The 21,401-nt window shown below is 61.3% G+C and overlaps 1 protein-coding gene across 2 annotated transcripts in view; it reads left to right on the forward strand.

Annotated features, from left to right (window-relative positions):
* The window catches only part of KDM4B (lysine demethylase 4B), a 184,648-nt gene extending 163,516 nt beyond the window's left edge, over window positions 1-21,132 (forward strand). For both annotated transcript variants that reach the window (XM_007994886.3, XM_007994888.3), the window contains 10 exons: window positions 2,266-2,444; window positions 3,716-3,938; window positions 5,621-5,697; window positions 5,975-6,030; window positions 6,317-6,425; window positions 12,419-12,604; window positions 12,698-12,862; window positions 13,243-13,362; window positions 17,948-18,040; window positions 18,861-21,132. In XM_007994886.3, coding sequence (XP_007993077.1) covers window positions 2,266-2,444; window positions 3,716-3,938; window positions 5,621-5,697; window positions 5,975-6,030; window positions 6,317-6,425; window positions 12,419-12,604; window positions 12,698-12,862; window positions 13,243-13,362; window positions 17,948-18,040; window positions 18,861-19,037 — 1,385 coding nt within the window. In that variant the 3' untranslated portion in view covers window positions 19,038-21,132. The remainder of the gene's footprint in view (window positions 1-2,265; window positions 2,445-3,715; window positions 3,939-5,620; window positions 5,698-5,974; window positions 6,031-6,316; window positions 6,426-12,418; window positions 12,605-12,697; window positions 12,863-13,242; window positions 13,363-17,947; window positions 18,041-18,860) is intronic.
* The last annotated feature ends 269 nt before the right edge of the window (window positions 21,133-21,401 follow it).

Consider the following 21,401-nt stretch of genomic DNA (forward strand, 5'->3'; position numbering starts at 1 on the left):
TTCAAGTTGCATGACCAGAGGAAAACCCCTCACCCAGCCTGGTCACCCAGGCAGGTGGTCACTCCAGGACAGGTGGTTACCCCAGGGCAGGTGGTCACCCCCAAAAGGTGGTCACCCTGGGCAGGCGGTCACCCCTGATGGGTGGTCACCCAGGGCAGCCTGTCACCCCCGATAGGTGGTCACCCCTGGCAGGCGGTCACCCCCGGCAGGCGGTCACCCCCGATAGGTGGTCACCCCTGGCAGGCGGTCACCCCCGGCAGGCAGTCACCCCCGATAGGTGGTCACCCCTGGCAGGCGGTCACCCCCGGCAGGCGGTCACCCCCGATAGGTGGTCACCCCTGGCAGGCGGTCACCCCCGGCAGGCGGTCACCCCCGATAGGTGGTCACCCCTGGCAGGCGGTCACCCCCGGCAGGCGGTCACCCCCGATAGGTGGTCACCCAGAGCAGGTGGTCACCCCCGATGGGTGGTCACCCAGGGCAGGCGGTCACCCCCGATAAGTGGTCACCCAGAGCAGGCGGTCACCTCCGATAGGTGGTCACCCTGGGTAAGCAGTTACCCAGGACAGGCTGTCATCGGGGCAGGTGATCACACGTGTAGGGAGGCAGCTGCTGTTAGAGATGCCCGGCTTTGCTCTGCTGGCTGGGCTGCCCACGATGGGGGGTTTGGGGCTGGGAAGCTCATGCCTCCCCATGGAAGATTCCTCCCAGGGCTGAGCACAGGCCATCCGGGCCTTGGAGAGGTTGGAACAAAAGGCTCCCGCGAGGCTTTGAGTGGGAGGGGAGAAGATGGAATCTTCGATTTAACCCTCAGCCGAGAGCTGCTGTCTTGTATGCAGAAGTCCTGCTAAGCCAATTTTTCATCTTCCGCTTTGGCCTTTCACTGGGGATGCATGTAGAATCTGAAAATGGTCTGGATGGCGTCTTTCATCTTGCATGCAATTTGAGGGGTAGGGAGAGGAGGGTTCTAGAAGCGCCTGGGATTACAGGGTGGGAGCTCCCAGGAGTGGAGGAATCAGCAGGGGGACAGAGGCGTGACCAGGGGCCTCTCGAGCTGCCTTGGGAAGAGGCCTTGCCTTCTACCCGGATATCTTTCCAGAAGGCACCTCCAGGGCCTCCGTGGACTCCCCCATTCCCCACACCCCACTGTGGCCCTTTGGTGAGACCGGAGCATTTGCCTGTGAGATCATCACGGCCCCAGAACCCCAGGTATCCTGGGGTCGTGAGTGACAGACACAACCAGTGGCTCCGTTCTCATCCCCAGGGCTTCAGGGCCGCTTAGGGCCTTCCCTAGGCTCAGCTGGCGGGACTGTTAGGTTTGGGTTTTTAGAGGAGTCTTGGCCTAAGGGCTTCCTGAGTTCACCGTGGGAGTCCTGGGTCTCCACCTCAGGGAGCCTGCCCTGCCCTCTTCTAGGTGAATGAGGGGCAGTGCCACAGCTAGACTGATCCCAGGACCCCAGGATCCGCTTTAGGTTGGGCTGAGGGTTGGGCCACAGGAATGGGCACCCACTTCCTGGGGACAGCACCCCCATGTCCACAGGAGATGCAGGGAGGGGAGGTGGGGAGATTGAGGCGTGACAGCTGGCAGTGGAGGCCTTTAGAGTCCAATGGGAACAGGCGATAGGCGGGAGAGAGACAGCTGTGGCTTTTCACCAGCAGACCTCACCAGAGTTTCCCTGTCACGCACCTTTTCCCGGCACAGGCTACCTTGGCCTCCTAGCCCTGGGCACAGCCCCTCCTGACTCCCTGCCACACTCCTCCGGCACCTCCCTTGAGTTCAGGGAATCTGTGCCTGCCCAAGACAGGAAGGACAGTGTCTCTGAGTCTCTCTGGTCACTGCCGACGCCCCCACACATACTCAGACCCCAGGACGGGTGTAGGGCAGCCGGGGCAGGGCTGGACACTGAGTTTGGCCAGTCCTTGGCCCGGAAGGCCCCGGGCGAGTGGACGGCTCCAGATGTCCAGGGAGAACCAGGTGTTGGGGGAGGGGCTCAGAGGAACCACATTTGGGGGCTCCGGCCTTGGGTAGCAATCGGCCGAGATAGACGTATCCCCTCCTGTTGATGGGATGGGACGCTGCAGTGCCAGCTTGATGGGCATCGTGGAGAATGGGGCAGCCAGGAGGCAGGTGGAAGGGGAGCTATGGGCCAGGGACCCTGTGGGCAGCCAGGGCTATAGACCCAGGGCTATCTCCTGGGCAGTTGGGGTGATTCCTTGGACGAGTTTTTAGGGGACTCAAGTGTCTCTCCCTCTCCCCCGTTCTTCTAGAGGCGTCCCCTTTCTCCGGGGAGGAAGACGTGAGTGACCCTGAGGCCTTGAGGCCACTGCTGTCCCTGCAGTGGAAGAACAGGGCGGCCAGCTTCCAGGCCGAGAGGAAGTTCAACGCGGCAGCTGCGCGCACGGAGCCCTACTGCGCCATCTGCACGCTCTTCTACCCCTACTGCCAGGTGGGCAGGCGGGCCTTGCAGGTCCCAGGGAACCCCAGAGGCAGGGGCAGCGGGAGAGGGTGAAGGACCGGGCACCCCCCATGCCTCCCTCTCTCACGCGGGGCGGGGTGTTGGCCAGCACCCTGAGTTGTGAGGGCTTGTTCCTGACAGCTGTAGGTGGAGCCTGGTCTCTGGGTTTTGTGGGAGTGAAGCTTACCGACGTGCACATCTGCAGCATGAGCCATAGTGGACGGGGCAGAGGGAGGGTGCAGAGGCTCGGGGTCACTGGCCTCAGGGAGCGCCCAGCCTGAGGGGTGCTAAGAGGGACCGGCTGGTGTGGGGTGGAGTGAAGGCCCGGGCACACCACCTGGGTGGCCGGGGGGGCTCCTGCAAGCCCTGGCCTGTCTCGCTGAGCTGGGCGCCTGGCCAAGGTCCCATTTCTGGTACTCTTTCCACGCTGGCCTCGCCTGTCCTCTGCACCCAGATGGGGAGCTGGCCTCTGCCCACGGCCATCCCAGGCATCAGCACCCAGCCCAGCCATTTTCCTCAGAATCTCTTGGATCCCCCCTCCTCTCCTTCCCTGGGTGTGCAGCTTCCCCAGGACAGGACCTGACCCACGTGCTTTGCACTCCCAGCTTCTAGCCCATGCCCAGCATGTCCAGGCATTGGCAGAGCTGCCCTGGGTCGGGGACCTCACTGCCTGTGCGCGGCCGGGTCTGGGTGGACAAAGCCAGCGAGGGTGCTATGCCGAGGGTGGTGAGCCTGTCTCGGGGCCCTGCTGCTGGGAGCTGTCCGTACCTGCATCTGTGAGCTGGATTTAGTGCTTTGGTTCCTGAGATAGACAAGACCTGACAGGCGACACCGTCTCCAGGCACTTGCTGTCCTTTGTGAGGCCAGAGAGGCTGCTGGGAGCCACAGGGCCGGGAACGCCGCTTCAGACATGCGTCTTCCTAACTCCCCTTGCCAGGCAGAGTGCGGAGACTCATTCTCACACACACCCCCCAGCATACCCGAGCGCTAGGGGCCACCCAGCACCAGGGGCCATGCAGGCCGGCCTGAGCTCTGCGTCTGGACGCGACCCTCATGGGGACAGGGTCAGACGGCGTTTGGGGATCCCGGCTTTCTGGAGGAGTGGGAAGAGGGGCTGAGGTGGCTCTGGGCATCTCCCCGACCTCCCCCCCAGAGCCAGGGGGCATCGAAGCCCGGGGCAGGTGCCCTGACAGAGGTCTGTGCCGCCCACTTGCCTACCCTGCACATGGCTCTGTCCCCTGAAGGCCCCCTCTCCCCTCCAGGCCCTACAGACCGAGAAGGAGGCACCCACAGCCTCCCTCGGAGAGGGCTCCTCGGCCACACCGCCCTCCAAAAGCGGCCAGAAGACCCGACCGCTGATCCCCGAGATGTGCTTCACCTCTGGCGGCGAGAACACGGAGCCGCTGCCTGCCAACTCCTACATCGGCGACGATGGGACCAGCCCCCTGATCGCCTGCGGCAAGTGCTGCCTGCAGGTCCACGCCAGTGAGTGCCACTGTGGGGCCCAGAGGAGCCGCGCCCTCCTTCAGGGTGCTGGTGGGGGTGCCGGTGGGGGCTCCATCCTCCCATGCGGAGGGCCATGCCGGCCCCTCTCCCCATGCTGTACTTTCAGGGCCGGGGCAGGGGCCTCTTCCGGTGACTTCCTGCAATTTCTGACTTTCTCGTCCTTCCCGTTGTCTCACCATCTAGAGCAGGGGGAAAGGCTGTGGCTGTGGAAAGACTGGGTGACCCCATGCCACCCCGGGGCAGGACAGGGCCTCCACCTCTCCCAGCGTCCAGAAGATGCCAGTGCAGGCCCAGGTGCCAGCCTCTGGTGCCAGCCTCCGCGGAGGAAGCCTCTGCTCCGAGGCGCACTGGGCTCCTCCCGCCCTGTCCCTGACACCCAGAAGCTCACCCTAGGGCCAGAGCAAGAAACGGGCCAGATACCCCATCTCTCCACAGGCTGTGTTCCCTGAGAATGACTGTTTCTGCCAAGTAGTCTTTAGGGGCAGATATCCCTGCCCTTGACCTTGGCCCAGGCGGGGTTTCTCCTCACTGGGCCTCTGGACAGTTCTGCCGAGTCTTCCCCAAGGCCTGGGAGGCAGCAGGAGGAGCTCAGGCACCCGCTACGCCTGTGATTTGGGGCCATGGTTGAAACTGATGGTCACAGTGAGATTGCAGTGTGGTCAGGACATCTGATTTATCGCTGCTCTCAGGGACCCCTCCCCAATCCTGAGGCTCAACCATGGTCACAGACAAGAAAATGGATGTCTGTCTCTTTCTCAGGCGTGAGGGGCGGTGGCAGGAATTGGACTTCCAGGGCAGGAGGAGGGCTTTCTGGCGACGTTTAATTTTCTGTGCCCCTGGCCAAGGCAGGTAGCCATAGATCTCTGTCAGTTTCCTCCTGGCAGTGGCCTGCCCGGGGCTCGCGTTGTCTCCTGGCTGGGAGGCTGTTCACTCCGCTTTGCTGGGCCTGGGTTTGAGACGTGGGGGAAGGGTTGCTGAGGGTCCCAGGCCTGCCACAGCTGGGCCACCCCAGCCAGGGCTACCCCAGCAGATGCCCCCACCCCCAGCCTGTGCCCACCACCCTGCTGCTCTGGAGGCAGTGAGGTCCTCACCCCCAGCCTCTTCAGTGGCCACCAGCACTGGCAGAGAGCCCCTTCCACACTGCAGGGCAGGACCCCCAGCAGAGGCAGAGCCCTGGGGACAGGCGGCACCCCTGCCCTCACTTTGGGGGCATGACTCGGCCTTTCATGCCCTTTCCCCATTTCCAGACCCAGGGCCACATCCAAAACTGAGTGGCCTTTGTGGCTTTGGCCTTTCTGGACACAGCAGGAGGAGCCACTTTTGGGGTACAGACCCCCAACAAGGAGGGGCCCTCAAGATACCACCAGACTGAGTGCAGCAGACCCAGCTGGAGCTCAGGGGGCCCTGCTCCCCTTCCTGCGTCCTCCTTCCACACACGCAGCTTCCAGACCTTTCTCTTGCTCCGCGTGCAGTGGCCTGGATTGAAGCTCAGAGGGTGGGAACAGCACGCACCCTGAATGCTGCAGCTGTGTGCGGAGGCCCCGTCACTCCACGTGCGGATGCCAGTTCCCGAGTTACCTGGCCCCTCCCGCTGAGTCTCTCTCGGCACCGCCAAGTCTCACCTGCCCTCCGGATCTCAGCCAGCCCCCGCTGTCTTTCAGGTTGCTATGGCATCCGTCCCGAGCTGGTCAACGAAGGCTGGACGTGTTCCCGGTGCGCGGCCCACGCCTGGACTGCGGTAACTCGCTCCCTGCAGCAGGGGTGGTACTCTGAGAGGCCCGGGCCCTGGTCCCACTCCAGCAGGCTGACTTTGGGGCACAGTCTCCCGTCATGGGCCTGGGTTCCTTCACCTCTGCCCTGAGCGGGTGGAACCCAAGGGATTCCCGCCTGTCACTTTGGTGGCTGCTAGGTTGAAATGTAAGGGCCAAGGGCTGCAGTTGGCGGATCAGGCCCCAAGCAGCGTGTGGGGAGCCTGCTCCGAGCCCTGCTCACCCAGGGCCGTCTGGTCTCCGCAGGAGTGCTGCCTGTGCAACCTGCGAGGAGGTGCGCTGCAGATGACCACCGATAGGAGGTGGGTGGCACCGCGCGTGGAGGCTTGGGGGGCTGGAGGGGAGCCTGCCCTGGGCTGAGGCTCTGCAGGGTGTGACCCTAGTGCCCGGGGGTCAGCCATCATCTCCGCGTAACAGCCCCGTGTCATGGATGGGGTGGCCGGGGCTGAGGAGGAGCGCACACCTGCCCCGACCTCCCTGAAGCTCCCCAGGCCCTGACCCAGCTGACAGCAGCATCACGCCCGGCCCCTCTGTGGCCAGCCCAGATCCTCGAAGGCGCACCTGACCCCGCCCCACCTGCCCTCCCAGGTGGATCCACGTGATCTGTGCCATCGCGGTCCCTGAGGCGCGCTTCCTGAACGTGATTGAGCGCCACCCTGTGGACATCAGCGCCATCCCCGAGCAGCGGTGGAAGCTGGTAGGTCCTTGCGGTCGAGGCCCACCCTGCCCGTGTCTCTAGGGCCGCTGGCCAGGCTCGGCTCCCCGCCTGCGCCATCCGAAGAGGTCTTTCCTCCAAGCTCTGCGTCTCCACCGGCGTGGTGGGCAGCTTTCAGGAAGCCAGTGACCCCGACTTCAGCAGGCGTGTTATTTTTTGAATCGTTCCCCAAGGTGCAAGGTACAAAAGTCAAAAGGCATCAAGGGTGCCAGAGATAAGCAGGCCCCATCAGGTGCAGCCTTGGGGGCATCCTCTGCAGGACTGAGCACCCCATGCAGTTTCCACCTTTCCACAAAAGCAGAGGCACCACACATGCCCTCACACAATCGGGCCTTCCGATTTTTGTTGTTTTTCTAATTATAACAAGCCTGGGCAACATGGTGAAACCCCATCTCTATTAAAAAAAAAAAAACAATAGCTGGGCGTGGTGGCACCACACCTGTGGTCCCAGCTACTCGGGAGGCTGAGTGAGGTGGGAGGATCGCCTGAGCCCAGGATATCCAGGCTGCAGTGAGCTGTGATCGTGCCGTTACACTGCAGCCTGGGCGACAGAGCCAGACAGACCCTGTCTCAAAAAAAAAAAAAAAAAAAAAAAAAAAAAAATTGTAACAGTGCTTAGCATGAGATCTACCCCTTAAGAAGCATCTGAGGTCCCGTACAGCTTTCACCACGGGCCCAGCGGTGGGCAGCAGGGTTCTGCGGCCTGCTCACTGGTCTTGTATAACTGACACTTCGCACGTGCTGAGCAGCAGCTCCCTCTGCCCGCCCCAGCGCCCAGCAGTCTGCTTCTGTGTGTTTGCCTGTATTATAGACCCCACGTGAGTGGGATTGTACAGTCTTTATTCTTCTGCGACTGGCTTCTTTCTTAAAAGACAGGGTCTCTCACTGTCACCCAAGCTGGAGTGCAGTGGTGTGGTCACAGCTCTCTGCAGCCTCAAACTCCTGGGCTCAAGCGATCCTCCTGCCTCAGCCTCCTGAGTAGCTGGGACCACAAGCACATGCCAAAAAATTAGGTTAACTCCCAATTTTTTTTAAGAGATGCGATCTCACTATGTTGCCCAGGCTGGTTTGGAACTCCAGGCCTTGAGATCTTCCTGCCTTGGTCTCCTGGGTAACTGGGATTACAGGCGCGAGTGGTGTCTTTCCTTTAGCATAACGTTCTCAAGGTTCATCCATATTCATTCAACCCAAATATGGCAAGCGTTCCTTCTTTTCATGGCGGAGTAATGTTCCGCCGTGTGGATGGACCGCGTCGTGTTGATCCGGGCACGCACCGATGTCTCTGCCTTTTGGCTGTTGTGGGTTGTGCTGCAGCGGATGTGGGAGTGTGGTTGTGGTTTGGAGATTCTGATGTCATTTCCTGTGGATATAGACCCAGCAGTGGGATTGCTGGACCGTTGGGCAGCTCAGTTTTTACACTGGAGGAAACTACCCTCCCTTGCGACTGGATGGACTCCCATTCGCACCCCCAGGGAGCTGGGCTCTCCTCTTTCCCCCGTCCTCACCCACGCCGACCTTGGACTTCTTTGTACCAGCCGCCCTAGCAGGTGCGAGATGGTCTTGCTGTGGTTTGATTTGTGTTTCCCTGGCGGTCAGTGACACTGGGCGTCTTTGCACAGTCCTGTTGGCCATCTGCATGCCGTCTTTGGAGAAACGTCTGTTTCCTTTGCCCATTCTTTGCCTGGGTTGCTTGGCCTTTGTGGTTGAGTTGGAGGATCTCTGCCGCTCCACTCTCGGTGCACATCGAGGGCCCCCTGCAGATGCACGCAGCCTCCTTGTGCGTGGCGGGGCCTCGTAGTGGGGGCTTGCGAGGCTTCCTCCTGCTCTCAGCAATGATGGTCCCCCTTTGGGGAACCCCTTGGAGCGACGGGGCAGTCGGGGAGTGGTCAGTGCTGGCCACCAGCTGGCTGTGCAGTTGGGGCAGATTCCTCGACCTCTGTGCCTCGGCCATCTCCTCTGTGCTGTGGGGTTGCCACAGTCCCCACTCTGCAGGGCTGCAGTGGTGTGAGCTGGGCCCACTCCCTGAAGCATGGACCACCCCGTCTGAGCACTAGCAGCTGCTCGGGGCTTGTCAAATCTGTAGCCTCGTCCCCCCAGACCCCAAATGCAGTGTCACCCACTGCATTTGATCCACACAGTGAGAGCCTGTGGAATCACCCTGCACTGTCCGCTCTGCAGGTGAGGAGCCTGGGGCCTGGAGGGGCTTGGCCGACTGTGGCCCGGGCTCGCTGTCTCTGCTTTACACCCTCTAGCCCATCTGCGCACGAGGCACTTGGGGCCGTCCACGCCCGCTGGAAAATGACACTCAGCTGGCCCTTTAAATCAGCTTCCTGCAGAGCCTTGGGATCTGGCCCAGAAAGGAGATGAGGAGGCCAGGCACCGTGACTCACGCCTGTAATCCCAGCACTTTGGGAGGCCAAGGCGGGCGGATCACCTGAGGTCAGGATTTTGAGACCAGCCTGGCCAACACAGTGAAACCCCGTCTCTACTAAAAATACAAAAATTAACTCTGCATGATGGGCCATGCCTGTGATCCCAGCTACTCTGGAGACTGAGGCAGGAGAATCACTTGAACCCGGGAGGCGGAGGTTGCAGTGAGCTGAGATCTCCCCACTGCACTCTAGCTGGGACTACAGAGTAAGACCCTGTCTCAAAAAAAAGGATGAGGAGAGCGAAATGCAGACTTTGCTGGGGCCGCGTCCCCATTAAAAGGGCTGCGCATGTGGTAGCGATGGGGAGGACGCGTTTGTCCCTGTGCACTCCGGCCTCTGCACTCCGGCCTCTGCACTCCGGCCTCTGCACTCCGGCCTCTGCACATGTGTCTCGTGGGCCTCTGGAGGCTGGGCCCGCAGCCAGTAGTACCCAGCAGCGTCCTGCTTGCTTTTCCTGCCTGATCTATCTTCCCAGCTGCGGACACAGTGCCTGGTGTTGACAGTCGGGCTCGTGTGGAGGTGGGGCTGGAAGCAGACACATCAGTCTGGCGGGGCGGGTGATGCCCGCCACAGAGCCCGGGCTCCCGTGCACCGGTGCGAGGCGCCCACGAGCCTGTTGGGCTTGGATGCTGCGCTTGGAGCGCACAGGTGCTGGGCCACCTGGGTGGGGCCACACAGGCCGTCACAGAGGCTCGTCCGGAGGGGGAGCCCTCTTCCCTCGTTGGTGGAGCAGAGCGTGCAGTGGGTCATGCCAGCCTGGCCTGGTACGGCCGGGCGATTAGGAAGCTGGCAGCCCGCAGGTGATGCTTCCGAGGCACCAGTGACTTGGTCCACAAACGTGGGCGTAAAAGGCCCCATGATTCAGGTGGAGCAATGGTGCGGTGCCGGCGCAATGATAAATCCTCCCGCCCCGACGCCTTATGGATCATCTGACATTTCCAGGATGCAGCCTCTTCATTACCGGTGCTTGTAATGATGAATTAAAAATCCTTTTACACAAGGCCCGCTTGTACTGCTTAATGGAGCTTTGCAAGGAGGCGGTGGTTAACTCCTGCTCGCCCAGCCACCCAGCCACCTTCGCAGGCCACGGGCAGGCTGCAGGCAGGGCACTCACTCCTGGTTACCCGTCCATCAGTCTGTCTCCAGGGCTCCCCAGCCACCGGCTCAGGGCTCCAGGCAGTCCAGGTGAGTCAGGGCCTCCGGCTGGCCGCCCACCTGGGCCAAGTTAGCACCAGGTTCTCAAGGCGTGCTGCTGAGAAGCCCCTCACCTACCGGCGGGGCAGGTTCCTGGCAACGGGCAGAAGCACCAGGAGCTTCTGGAAGATCTGGGAGGTCTGGGAGGGGCTTGGGATGGGAGGAGGCAGCTTCAGGGCAGCAGGAGGGGTGGGCAGTGGCACCAGCTCTCCCCGCTGCCCACAGTCCTGCCTGGAGGGGTAGGGCCGGTCAGGAGGGGCTCTCTGCTCCTCAGGGGTTGGGGTGGTTTGTGAAAGCAGGTTGGTGGACAGCCACTGCGCCTCTGTGTGACACGCTGAGGACACGGTGCCATGGGTGGTACCCAGCGGTGACCACCTGCTTCCTCCAGTCCGTGGTGCCCTGCAGACCTCCGAAGCCCGCCCTGCGTCGTCCTCACAGCCCTGTGGCCTCCGAGGAAGGACCCTGAGCCGGGAACTTCGAACCAAACACCAGTACCTGGGCCCTTCCAGGCCCCCCAAGGGCCTCAGACCCTGACTCCCCGGCACACACTGGCCTGGGCCAGGCCAGCACTGGACGCGGGTCTTCAAACCGCGGCTCCCAGGAAGGGAGGTGACAGCCAAGAATGCCTGCCCGACCTCCTGTGGCCACAGCGTGTGGCATGACTGGACCTCGCCTTAGGAGGGGTGGCTCTGGGCAACCTCAGCCCCAGGCGCACTTCCTGACAAACGGCCTCATGGGTCCTGGGGCGCACTCTTCACAACGTGGAGACGCAGGGTCACGGGCCGCCTGCCACCGCGGGGCGGAAGGGGATGGTGCTGTGTGCCAGGCTGCCCCGGGGCTGGGTTTCTCCTGGCCTGGGCTGAGGGGTGGAGGCCTGTGGGTGACGTGTTCAAGATGGCTCAGCAACCCCACCTGACAAGTGTCCAGGCGGGGCCTCTCCCCCACCCCCAGGCCCTCAGGGAGCACAAGCACCACTCGTACACGCCGGCCGCTCTGCTGGAGGGGGACGCCGTCGTGGAGCGCTGCCTGGCATGTGTTGTGTGATGGGAGAATTGGGTATTGACAGTTGAATAATGAGATCTCGATGCCGTCGATCAGCGCTGCTCCAGGCCCTTGGCTCGTCTGGCTTTTGAACATGGTTTATAGAGCAGTGACGGTGCCACTTATTAAATGCTTATCGGGGCCTGGCGTGGGTGTGGTGGTCGCCAGGGCCCCAGTGCTGACTCGGGCGGGCGTTGCCGACTGGGGAGGGCGTTGCCGACTCGGGAGGGCGTTGCCGACTGGGGAGGGCGTTGCCGACTGGGGCGGGTGTTGCCCACTGCCAGCTCGGGAGGGTGTTGCCGACTGGGGCAGGCGTTGCCGACTGGGGCAGGTTTTGCAGCAGGAGCGTCGAGGGATGAAAGGTGGCTCTCCAGTGCTCCCTCCTCACCAAGGAGGCTTCTCTCAGGGCTTCTTGTTAAAATCCGACGTAAAGGACCCACACAGTAGCTCACACCTGTAATCCCAGCAGTTTAGGAGGTCGAGGCAGGAAGATCCCTTGAACTCAGGAGTTTGAGACCAGCCTGGGCAACACAGCAAGACTCCACCTCTACACAAAATTAAAAATTAGCTGGGCATGGTGATTGCGCCTGTGGTCCCAGCTACTCAAGAGGCTGAGGGGGGAGGATCGCTTGAGCCCAGGAGTTGGAGGCTACAGTGAGCCATGATCGTACCATGCGCTCCAGCCTGGGTGACAGAGCAAGACCCTGTCTTAAAAAAAAAAAGAAAAAGAAAATCCTTCACTCTAACCATTCTAAAGTGTGCCACTCCATGTTTTTTAGTACATTCTGAGTTGTGTCAACTATCACACCGTCTAATTCCAGAACATTTAATCACCCCATGAAGAACTGGCCCCATTACCCGTCGCTGCCGTCCCCCACCCTGTACCCACAAGCCCACTTCCTGTGTCTGTGGGTTGCCAGCCCTGGGGGTTGCAGATCACAGGGTCACACGGTCTGCACTCACCTGCGTGTTCCCAGGGCACATCTCTGTCGGCCCGTGGTTCCTCTCTGGCTGAGCAACACCACATGGGGCTCTTTGGTGTCTGTCCCAGCAGTCGCTGACACACGGAGGGGGACGGGAGAAGACTTCCCAGGGGCTGAGCAGCAGGAGGCTGGGTCAGTGGTTCTGGAGGACTTGGCCAGGAAGGCTGCGGGCTCTGGGCTGGGGAGGGGCCCCTCGCCGGGCAGAACACAGGGCCACTCCCACCATTCCTCCCTTGAAGGCTATGCCGGGAGGGGCCGGGGCCTCCATCCCAGGGTCCCTAGGGAAGCTCCAGCCCCAAGCCCCCGCCTGTGTCCCCGTTCCCAGAAATGCGTGTACTGCCGGAAGCGGATGAAGAAGGTGTCGGGTGCCTGCATCCAGTGCTCCTACGAGCACTGCTCCACGTCCTTCCACGTGACCTGCGCCCATGCCGCCGGTGTGCTCATGGAGCCGGACGACTGGCCCTACGTGGTCTCTATCACCTGCCTCAAGCACAAGTCAGGAGGCCACGCTGTGAGTGCCTGCCCGCCTCATTGCCCCGATCCCCGGCTCCCGCCCCACCGACGCCCACGCTGACCGTCCCCCGCACCCTCCGCACCCTCCCAGGTCCAGCTCCTGAGGGCCGTGTCCCTAGGCCAGGTGGTCATCACCAAGAACCGCAACGGGCTGTACTACCGCTGCCGCGTCATCGGTGCTGCCACACAGACCTGCTACGAAGTGAACTTTGACGATGGCTCCTACAGCGACAACCTGTACCCCGAGAGCATCACGGTGAGTGTGGGGCGGGGCAGGGGGCGGGGGGAGGCTGGGAGCACAGCCACAACCTGAACCTGAGAGCATCACAGTGAGTGTGGGGCGGGGCAGGGGAGAAAATGGGAGCAGCCTGACTCCAGATCCCTCCACGGGGTCCCCTTGTCCTCAGGCCCCAGGCCCCTTCAGGAAAAGCAGTGCTCACTGTGTTCTACAGAAACAAAGCAGAAAGCGACCCGCAGTCAGGGCTCTGCACCGCCCCTCTACCTCCGGCCCCCACAGCCGGCTTTGGGGCTTCAGGCAGAGAACCTTACTTGCCAGCGTGGAGAGGGTCTAAAACCCAGCGACAGCCGCCGGCGTAGTGTGGCTGGGACCTCACCTCCCGCCTGTTCTCCCTGCAGAGTAGGGACTGTGTCCGGCTGGGACCCCCTTCTGAGGGGGAGCTGGTGGAGCTCCGGTGGACTGACGGCAACCTCTACAAAGCCAAGTTCATCTCCTCGGTCACCAGCCACATCTACCAGGTAAGCGGGGAACCTGGCCGCCCCACTGTGCCTTCGCCAAGCTCTTCTTGTAGGTGTGGGAACGGGAGGATCACACCCCTGGCCCAGGTGCCTTTGCCTGGGGCACTGGCGGGTGTGGGCTGTGGTTAGTGAGGCCCGCAGCGCCCTGCTGAGCCTCGGCTCGCCTGCCTAAGTTAGAGGCACAGGGCTTGTTCGTTTTCAAAGCTAAAGGGGCCTCCACTTGGGTGGCGTTTCCCTTTGAGACACCTCAGTGTTTCTTAACGTAAGTTCTCCCTTTCACCATTTTGGAGTGTATAGCTCAGTACCCCTGGGTTTTTTGTTTTTTGTTTTTTTTTAATCAAGTTGGTGGTGAGCTTCTTCTCATGATTGTGGAAGAGAAATTATTTAAAAGTGTGGAATCTTAGACCCGACACGGTGGTTCACCCCTGTAATCCCAACACTTTGAGAGGCCGAGGCAGGCGGATCACTTGAGGTCAGGAGTTCAAGACCAGCCTGGCCAACATGGTACGGGGGTTTCTGGACGCTCAGTGACAGGTCTGAGGGTGGTGACCGGGCAGGGCCGGCCTGCAGGGCACGGGGGCGGTCACCACCCGGTCACCATTCAGACCTGTCACTGAGCGTCCAGGACCCTGTGCCGTGCAGGCCGGCCCCGTAGTCACCACTCTTGGACCTTGCAGAGTCTTCCCTGCTCCTTGAGAAGGAGGTGGTTTCTGGGACAAGCCATCCCCATGGCCAGCTCTGTGGGAGCTACCACCAATCTCCAGACACTGTCACTTCTGCTCAGCTCCAGCCTACCCCAGGGGAGGCTCAGGCAGCTCCTTGGACTTCCTGATTGTGTTCGGCTTAGACCAAGAGCAAGGTTGATTTGCACCCCTCAGCCCATCCCAAGCAGCAGCAAAAGAGAATAATTCCCGCTCGGCTCACCTGGCAGCTCTTCTCTCAGATGATGAGTTTCAGGCTGGGCTGGGCGCGGTGGCTCACACCTGTAATCCCAGCACTTTGGGAGGCCAAGGCAGGAGAATCACTTGAGGCTAAGAGTTCGAGACCAGCCTGGGCAACAAAGTGAGACCCTCCCCCCCGCCAATCTCTACAAAAAAATTTTAAAAATTAGTTGGGCATGGTAGTGTGTGCGTGTCATCCCAGCTACTCAGCTACTCCGCTACAGACTGAGGTGGGAGGATCGCTTGAACCCAGGAGGCTGAGGATGCAGTGAGCTGTAATTGAGCCACTGAACTCCAGCTTGGGCGACACTGAGACCCTGTCTCCAAAAAACAAAAAAAGAAAAAAAGAAAAATATCTGCTGGGAAGCATTCTGGTGCATGTCGTACACGGCAGGATGGGCGGGGTGTGTGTGACAGTGACAGGACCCTCCGCCCGCCCCAGGAGCCTCAGAGTCTGGCCCAGGCAGGTTGGACTGGACTCCAAGGAGGGGAGGTTGAGCCAGGACCTCTAGAACACTGTGGAAGTTTGCTCCAGAGATCAGGCTGAGCACGTGCCGGTCTCCTTCCCTCGAGCACCCTATGAAGGTAACAGAAAACCCGTGACTGAACGAGTAGCCATTTATAACGCACACGGAGCACAGCCGTGCTGGGAAATGACAAGACAGACTCAGGGTGGATCTTGACAACATCCCACAGAAGAGGCGCCGGAAGCAGCCCCCACCCTGGTGGCGAAGGAAGCAGTCAGTGCTTGGGTGCTCCCAGGATCATTGACATGTCACCAGAGCCCAGGAGGGGGCCAGCGTCAGGGAGCTCACCCCAAGGAAGCTGAGCTAATGAGACAGTCAGAAATGAGATGATGCCAGCCAGGTGCAGGGGCTCCTGCTATGATCACAGCACTGTGGGAGGCTGAGGCGGGCAGAGCGCTTGAGCCCAGGGGTTTGAGACCAGCCTGGGCAACACAGCAAAACCCTGTCTCTACAAAATAACAAAATTAGCTGAGCGTGGTGGCACGCACCTGTAGTCCCAGCTACTTTGGAGGCTGAGGTGGGAGGATCACTTGAGCCTGGGAGGTTGAGGCTTCAGTGATCCAAGATCACGCCACTGCACTCCAACCTGGGTGATGAGGCAAGGCTCTGTCTCCAAAAAAAAAAAAAAAAAAAGATGTCACATCTCCAGAGTGCTCAGGGGCAGGGGGCAGAGGCTGTGGAATCAGTAACAGGTGGTGTCGGAAGCCATCAAGGCACTGTGGAGTGCCCACCTGCCTGCGAGGTGGCAGCAGGACCTTGGTCACACGATCCTGCCAATGCCCGCTGTGTGGTGGCCGAGGAGGTGGGGCTGGAGCTGCCTGTCCCGAGGCTGAGGCCTGGTCAGTGGGAGCTGGGGCAGGCCCAGGTGACAGCAGGGCCGAGTGGATGGGACGCCCACATGCCAAGGCCCCAAGAGCCCCCCCACCCACCGCCTGTCCGGAACACTTGGAACACGTTTCCTTCGCACGTGACCCCTCGAGATGCTTCTGAGAAGTGCCGGGCAAGACGTCGCCACAGGGAGCCTGGGCTGAGGCGCGCGCCTCTCTGATTTCCTGTAGCTGCAAGCGTATCCAGTTTTCTCAAAATGTTAAAAAGCAAACGCTACCTTCAGAGCTCGCCCCGTGGAGACTCATAGTGAAAGCAGGTTCCAGGGAGGCGCTGGGAGGAAACAGTCTGAGTCTCCAGTCAGGCCCCAGTTCCCAAATTACCAGAGCACAGAAGTTTCCCGGGAGCCCGCTTGGACCCAGCAGTGTGAGCGCTGTCCTCCTGGGCGGTTCTGTGCCCTGAGAATCTGGGGCGGATCTCCCCAGTCTTCCCGACCCAGAAACCTGAGCCAGTTTCTGCCGAGTTTCTAGAATGCGCCTTCCCCTCCTGCAAGAGCCGCCGCGCGCCTGACTGAGCCGCCGTGTGCTGCGCCTGCCAGAAGCCGAGAGGCAGAGTTGGGGCCGGGGGCTGGGGAAAGGCTGCAGGGGGGCCCTGGAACTCCTGGGGTGGGAGCTCCAAAACCTGCCACTGCCCGTGGCAGAGCGGACCCTGGCCACACCGGGGGTGGAAATCACTTTCCAGGGTGCTGGGGCTCCGACACCAGGACTCCTGCCCAGATGCTCCTCACTGGGCAGGCGCTGGGAAGGGGTCTCCTGGTGGCTTCCCTCTACAAATGAGATGGGCGGGACGGGGCAGAGGGTGGCACCCAGGTCCTTGGTTCCCGGCAGGTTCCTCCACACATCCCCAGGAGATCTGTGCTGTCGTCCCAGGACATGGCCCAGAGGCAACTGGCCATCCGAGAGTTCACACTGGGCACTCCCAGCCCTGCTTCTCCCGCCACCTGTGCCAGCCAAGAGGCCTGTGGAACCCACAGCAGACTCTCTCCAGGGCCCACCTCTGTCTCCACCCCCAGCCATCCCTGGAGGAGTCACAGGGACTCAGACTTGGCCGCCGTGGGGCCGGGTCTGCACCCCCATAGAGAGGGAGGTGCTGTGATCCCGGGCTGCCGCTCTGCACGCTACCCGGGGCATCTGGCCCCAGACACGCTTCTGTGAGGGTCTTAGTGTGTGACTTTTGTACTCTTCTGTGACGGTCTTAGTGTATGCCTTTTGTTCGTTTTGAGACGGGGTCTTGATCTGTCACCCAGACTGGAGTGCAGTGACATCATTAGAGCTCACTACAGCCTCGACCTCAGCCTCCTGGCTAGCTGGGACCACAGGCACGTGCCACCATGCCCGGCTTGTTTCGAGTTTTTAAATGTGAAAAGCGAGCCCTCTGCTATGGGAACCTTCTCCCCGGAGCAGAATGGCGGTCAGGGCCGGGGAGTGACCCCTGCACCTTTCCTGGCTTGGGAACACGGCGCCTGTCGCCCGTCGCAGTTATGAGGTGGGCCTGGAGACACATGCCCCTCCCTGGCACGCCCTTCATGGGACAGTGTTGTGTTGCCAGAGGGTCCCTGAGAGAATCTCCGCGAGCCTGAGCTGGCGCCAAGCTTAACGAGGAGGAAGTGGGGCGCTCCCAGTGCCCCTCACCAATCAGGCATCTGCCGCCTGGAACAAGGCACCAGCTGGGGAGGCTGGAAGGGTGATTTGTCTCTGAGTTGAAGGGAAGAGGTGACCAAGCTGTTTTCAGGGGGCCACACATAAGCTGGGGGCCCTGTCCTTCACCTCTGGTTGGGGACTCCTGAGCTCAGGCCCGTGAGTGCCCCTGCCCGGTCTCGCCTGCCTCCCAGGCCCTGTTAGGGCACTGCGCCTCCTGCCTGGCTCTGTGTCCACCCAGTGACTCTGTCGCCTTGTCCTGGGGCTGTGTCTTCATGGAGACAGAGTCTGTCAAGCTAGGAGGGGGTGAGGGGTGAGGGCTCTTTCTCCATGTGGAAGCTGCGAGGCCCCCGCCTCTGCCCCAGGCTGTCCTGTCCTCCATCATCCTTGCACCATGGGACGGGACCCTCCGCCTGATCCCTGTTTGCTGCAGGCGGTGTCAGAGGGGGACATGAGCTTCAGCTCGGCTGCATGTGGCCTCTAGCGGGCCCCGTGCACCCAAGGGGGCCGGCCTCCCAGCCCCTGAGGCCGTGGCCTGCCTGGAGCACCTGGCAGCCTGGCAGTGCCAGGCCTCTGAGAGCCACATCCCCTGCAGGTGGAGTTTGAGGACGGGTCCCAGCTGACGGTGAAGCGTGGGGACATCTTCACCCTGGAGGAGGAGCTGCCCAAGAGGGTCCGCTCTCGGCTGGTGAGTGCACGAGGCCGGCCTGGTGGCTCCGGGTGACTCCTCAGGGAACCCATCTGGGACGAGGCAGGGCACAGACTGCGTCTTCCAATGGCGTGGACCACCCCTTCCTCCTGCACCTCTGCTGGAAGGGGGTCCTGGCCGCCCCGGCACAGCTGGCCTACGGGCTCCTGGCAGGAGACGCTTCCTTTGCCTTGACTCCGGGTGCGCAGCTCCTGGGCGATGCCCGTCATGGGGGGAGGGAGGGTTGGAGGAGCCCTCCCCTTGTCACGAATGTGGAGCAGACCCACCAACCCCCTTGCCCTGCAGGAGCCGCGCTGCCCGACCCCGCACAGGGCAGCCTCTGAGCCACCACAGGTTTTGGGGCACAGGCACCCAAGTTGTTGGCTTAAAAAAGCTTTCCTGAGCTCTTTCCTTATTAAACAGGAGCCTGAGTCCTGGAGGCAGCAGAGGCAGCGCTGGCTTTCGCTCCCGCAGCCCTCATGGGCTTCCTTTGTTCTCTTTCTAATCCAGAGGCGAGGTGTTGAGGGGCAGAGCCCATGGGGGAGGTTCCTGCTCCTGGCCACAGCTGCTCAGCCACAGAGAGGTCCCTCGGGGAACAGATGGGGGCTGGCACCCCACTAGGGGGCCAGAGGCTGGGGCGAAGGGCAGGGCCCCTCCACTGGCAGGATCAGGAGTTTGCACAAAGATGGGAGCTTCTGAGCAGCCCCCACAGCGATCAGGGCTCTGTGTCCAGCTGGCTCCTCTCAGTGGCCGTAGACGGTGGCCAGGGCTGCGCAGAGCGTCTCCACCATGCTAACACTGTGCTTCCGCTCTCCCGCAGTCACTGAGCACGGGGGCACCGCAGGAGCCCGCCTTCTCGGGGGAGGAGGCCAAGGCCGCCAAGCGCCCGCGTGTGGGCACCCCGCTTGCCACGGAGGACTCAGGGCGGAGCCAGGACTACGTGGCCTTCGTGGAGAGCCTCCTGCAGGCACAGGGCCGGCCCGGAGGCCCCTTCTAGGACAGCTGGCCGCTCAGGCGACCCTCAGCCCGGCGGGGAGGCCACGGCACGCCCCGGGCGTTCGCTTGCTGTGAATTCCTGTCCTCGCGTCCCCGACCCCCGAGAGGCCACCTCCACGCCACGGGTGCCCCCTAGGGCGACAGGAGCCAGCGGGACGCCGCGCGCGGCCCCAGACTCAGGGAGCAGGGCCAGGCGGGCTCGGGGGCCGGCCAGGGGTGCACCCCACTCAACTACTCAGAATTTTAAACCATGTAAGCTCTCTTCTTCTCGAAAAGGTGCTACTGCAATGCCCTACTGAGCAACCTTTGAGATTGTCACTTCTGTACATAAACCACCTTTGTGAGGCTCTTTCTATAAATACATATTGTTTAAAAAAAAAAGCAAGAAAAAAAGGAAAACAAAGGAAAATATCCCCAAAGTTGTTTTCTAGATTTGTGGCTTTAAGAAAAACAGAACAAAACAAAACAAACACATCGTTTTTCTCAGAACCAGGATTCTCTGAGAGGTCAGAGCATCTCGCTGTTTTTTTGTTTGTTGTTGTTTTAAAATACTATGATTTGGCTACAGAGCAGGCAGGGAAAGAGGCCCAGTAATTGGAGGGTGAGCCTGGGGTGGGCAGGACGCCCTGGTTTCGGCACAGCACGGTCACTCACACGCAGCCTCGCTCTCGCCTCACCCCGGCTCCTGGACTTTGATGATCTGGATACCAGTGCCTGTCCCCGCTCTGCGCCTGCTAGGAGGAGGCCCAGGCTCTCTAGTGGCTGCCCCTGTGTGCCTGGCCAGGGGAAGCCCCGGGGTCTAGGGCCTCCCTCCGTCTGTGCCCATCTTTGCAGAATAAACTCTCTCCCGGGGTTCGTCTCTCTTTCTCTCTCTCACCCGAGAGAACTGCAGGGGTTCCAGAGGCTTCCTTGCAGACGAAGCACCCCTGGACCCCCCATGGCTCAGGGTGAGGGAGGCCCCCAGGCCCTTCTGGTTGGTATTGAGTGTGGACAGCTTCGCAGCTCTTGGGGCACAGTCCTGAGTGGGTCGGGGACACAGGGCCAAGGCAGGCCTTTGGGGTCCCATTCGCCTGCTTCTGAGCAGGGACAAGGCCTGGTGTCCTTGGTCCACCCGCCCACGCTGCTGTCTTGAGGGGAATCGGCTTCTTAGGAGTGGGTTGAGCTGATAGAGAAAAACGGCCTTCGGCCCAGGCTGGGAAGCCCCTTCTTGGGGTGCCTCTCCCTCACCAGCTCTGCACCGCTCTGGGGAGCCTTCCCCACCTTAGCTGTTTCCTGCCCCAGGGAGGGGTGGAGGGGATAATTTGCTTGTATTAAAAAATGGCTGAGGCAGGAGTTTGGGACTAGCCTGGGCTACATAGCAAGACCCCATCACTACAAATTTTTTACAGGTTAGCTGGGTGTGGTGGTGCACGCCTGTGGTCCTAGCTACTCGGGAGGCTGTGGTGGGAGGATTGCTTGAGTCCAGGAAGTTGAGGCTGCAGTGAGCTCAGATTGCACCACTGCACTCCAGCCTGGGCAACAGAGCGAGACCCTGTCTCCAAAAAAAAAAAAAAAAAGCAATGTTTGTATTATAAAACAGTGTCCTAACAGTCCCCAGGCTAGAGAGGACTAAGGAGAATGGAGAGAGTTATGCAAGAGCAAGCCTTTCATTTCCTTGGTGGGGGAGGGGGGCGGTTGCCCTGGAGAGGGCCGGGTGGGGAGGTCGGGGGGGGTGTCAGCCGAAATGTGGAGGTGGTCCTCTGCACGCAGCCCTCGCCCAGTGTGGCGCTGACACTGTATTCTTACGTTGTTTGAAAATGCTATTTATATTGTAAAGAAGCGGGTGGGTGCCTCTGCTGCCCTTGTCCCTTGGAGGTCACACCCATCCCGTGGTGGGCTCCGGGATGGCCTGCGTAGACGGGCCACAGAAGGGCAGGCCAGAGCTGCACGCTCTCCCCACGAAGGTATCTCTGTGTCTTACTCTGTGCAAAGACGAGACAAACCCAGCGCCCTGGTTTTTCCCCACCTGAGATGAAGGATACGCTGTATTTTTTGCCTAATTTCCCGGCCTCTAGGCTCATAATGAATTAAAGGTTCATGAACGCTAAGAAACCCCGTTCCGCGCCCTGGCACGTGTCTTCATTTCTGAGCCTGTGCTGGGGGACCAATGTCGGGGCCTCCCTGGGGTGGGGCTGCCCGCGCCCCGTTCTGGGAGAAGGTTTGCTTCCAGAGCTGGATGTCCCTCCCCTCCCACTCTCCAGCGTCCCCAGCACTCAGCGGCTGTCATGCCCCTCACATTGTGGCCAGGCTGGGTGACTGCCGCGGCAGACCCCATGATTCCCCCCCAGTTCCCTGAGGGCCTGGGCCTGGCCTCACTTGTCCCAGC

Source organism: Chlorocebus sabaeus, chromosome 6 (assembly GCF_047675955.1).
Source record: "Chlorocebus sabaeus isolate Y175 chromosome 6, mChlSab1.0.hap1, whole genome shotgun sequence".
Lineage (NCBI taxonomy): Eukaryota > Metazoa > Chordata > Mammalia > Primates > Cercopithecidae > Chlorocebus > Chlorocebus sabaeus.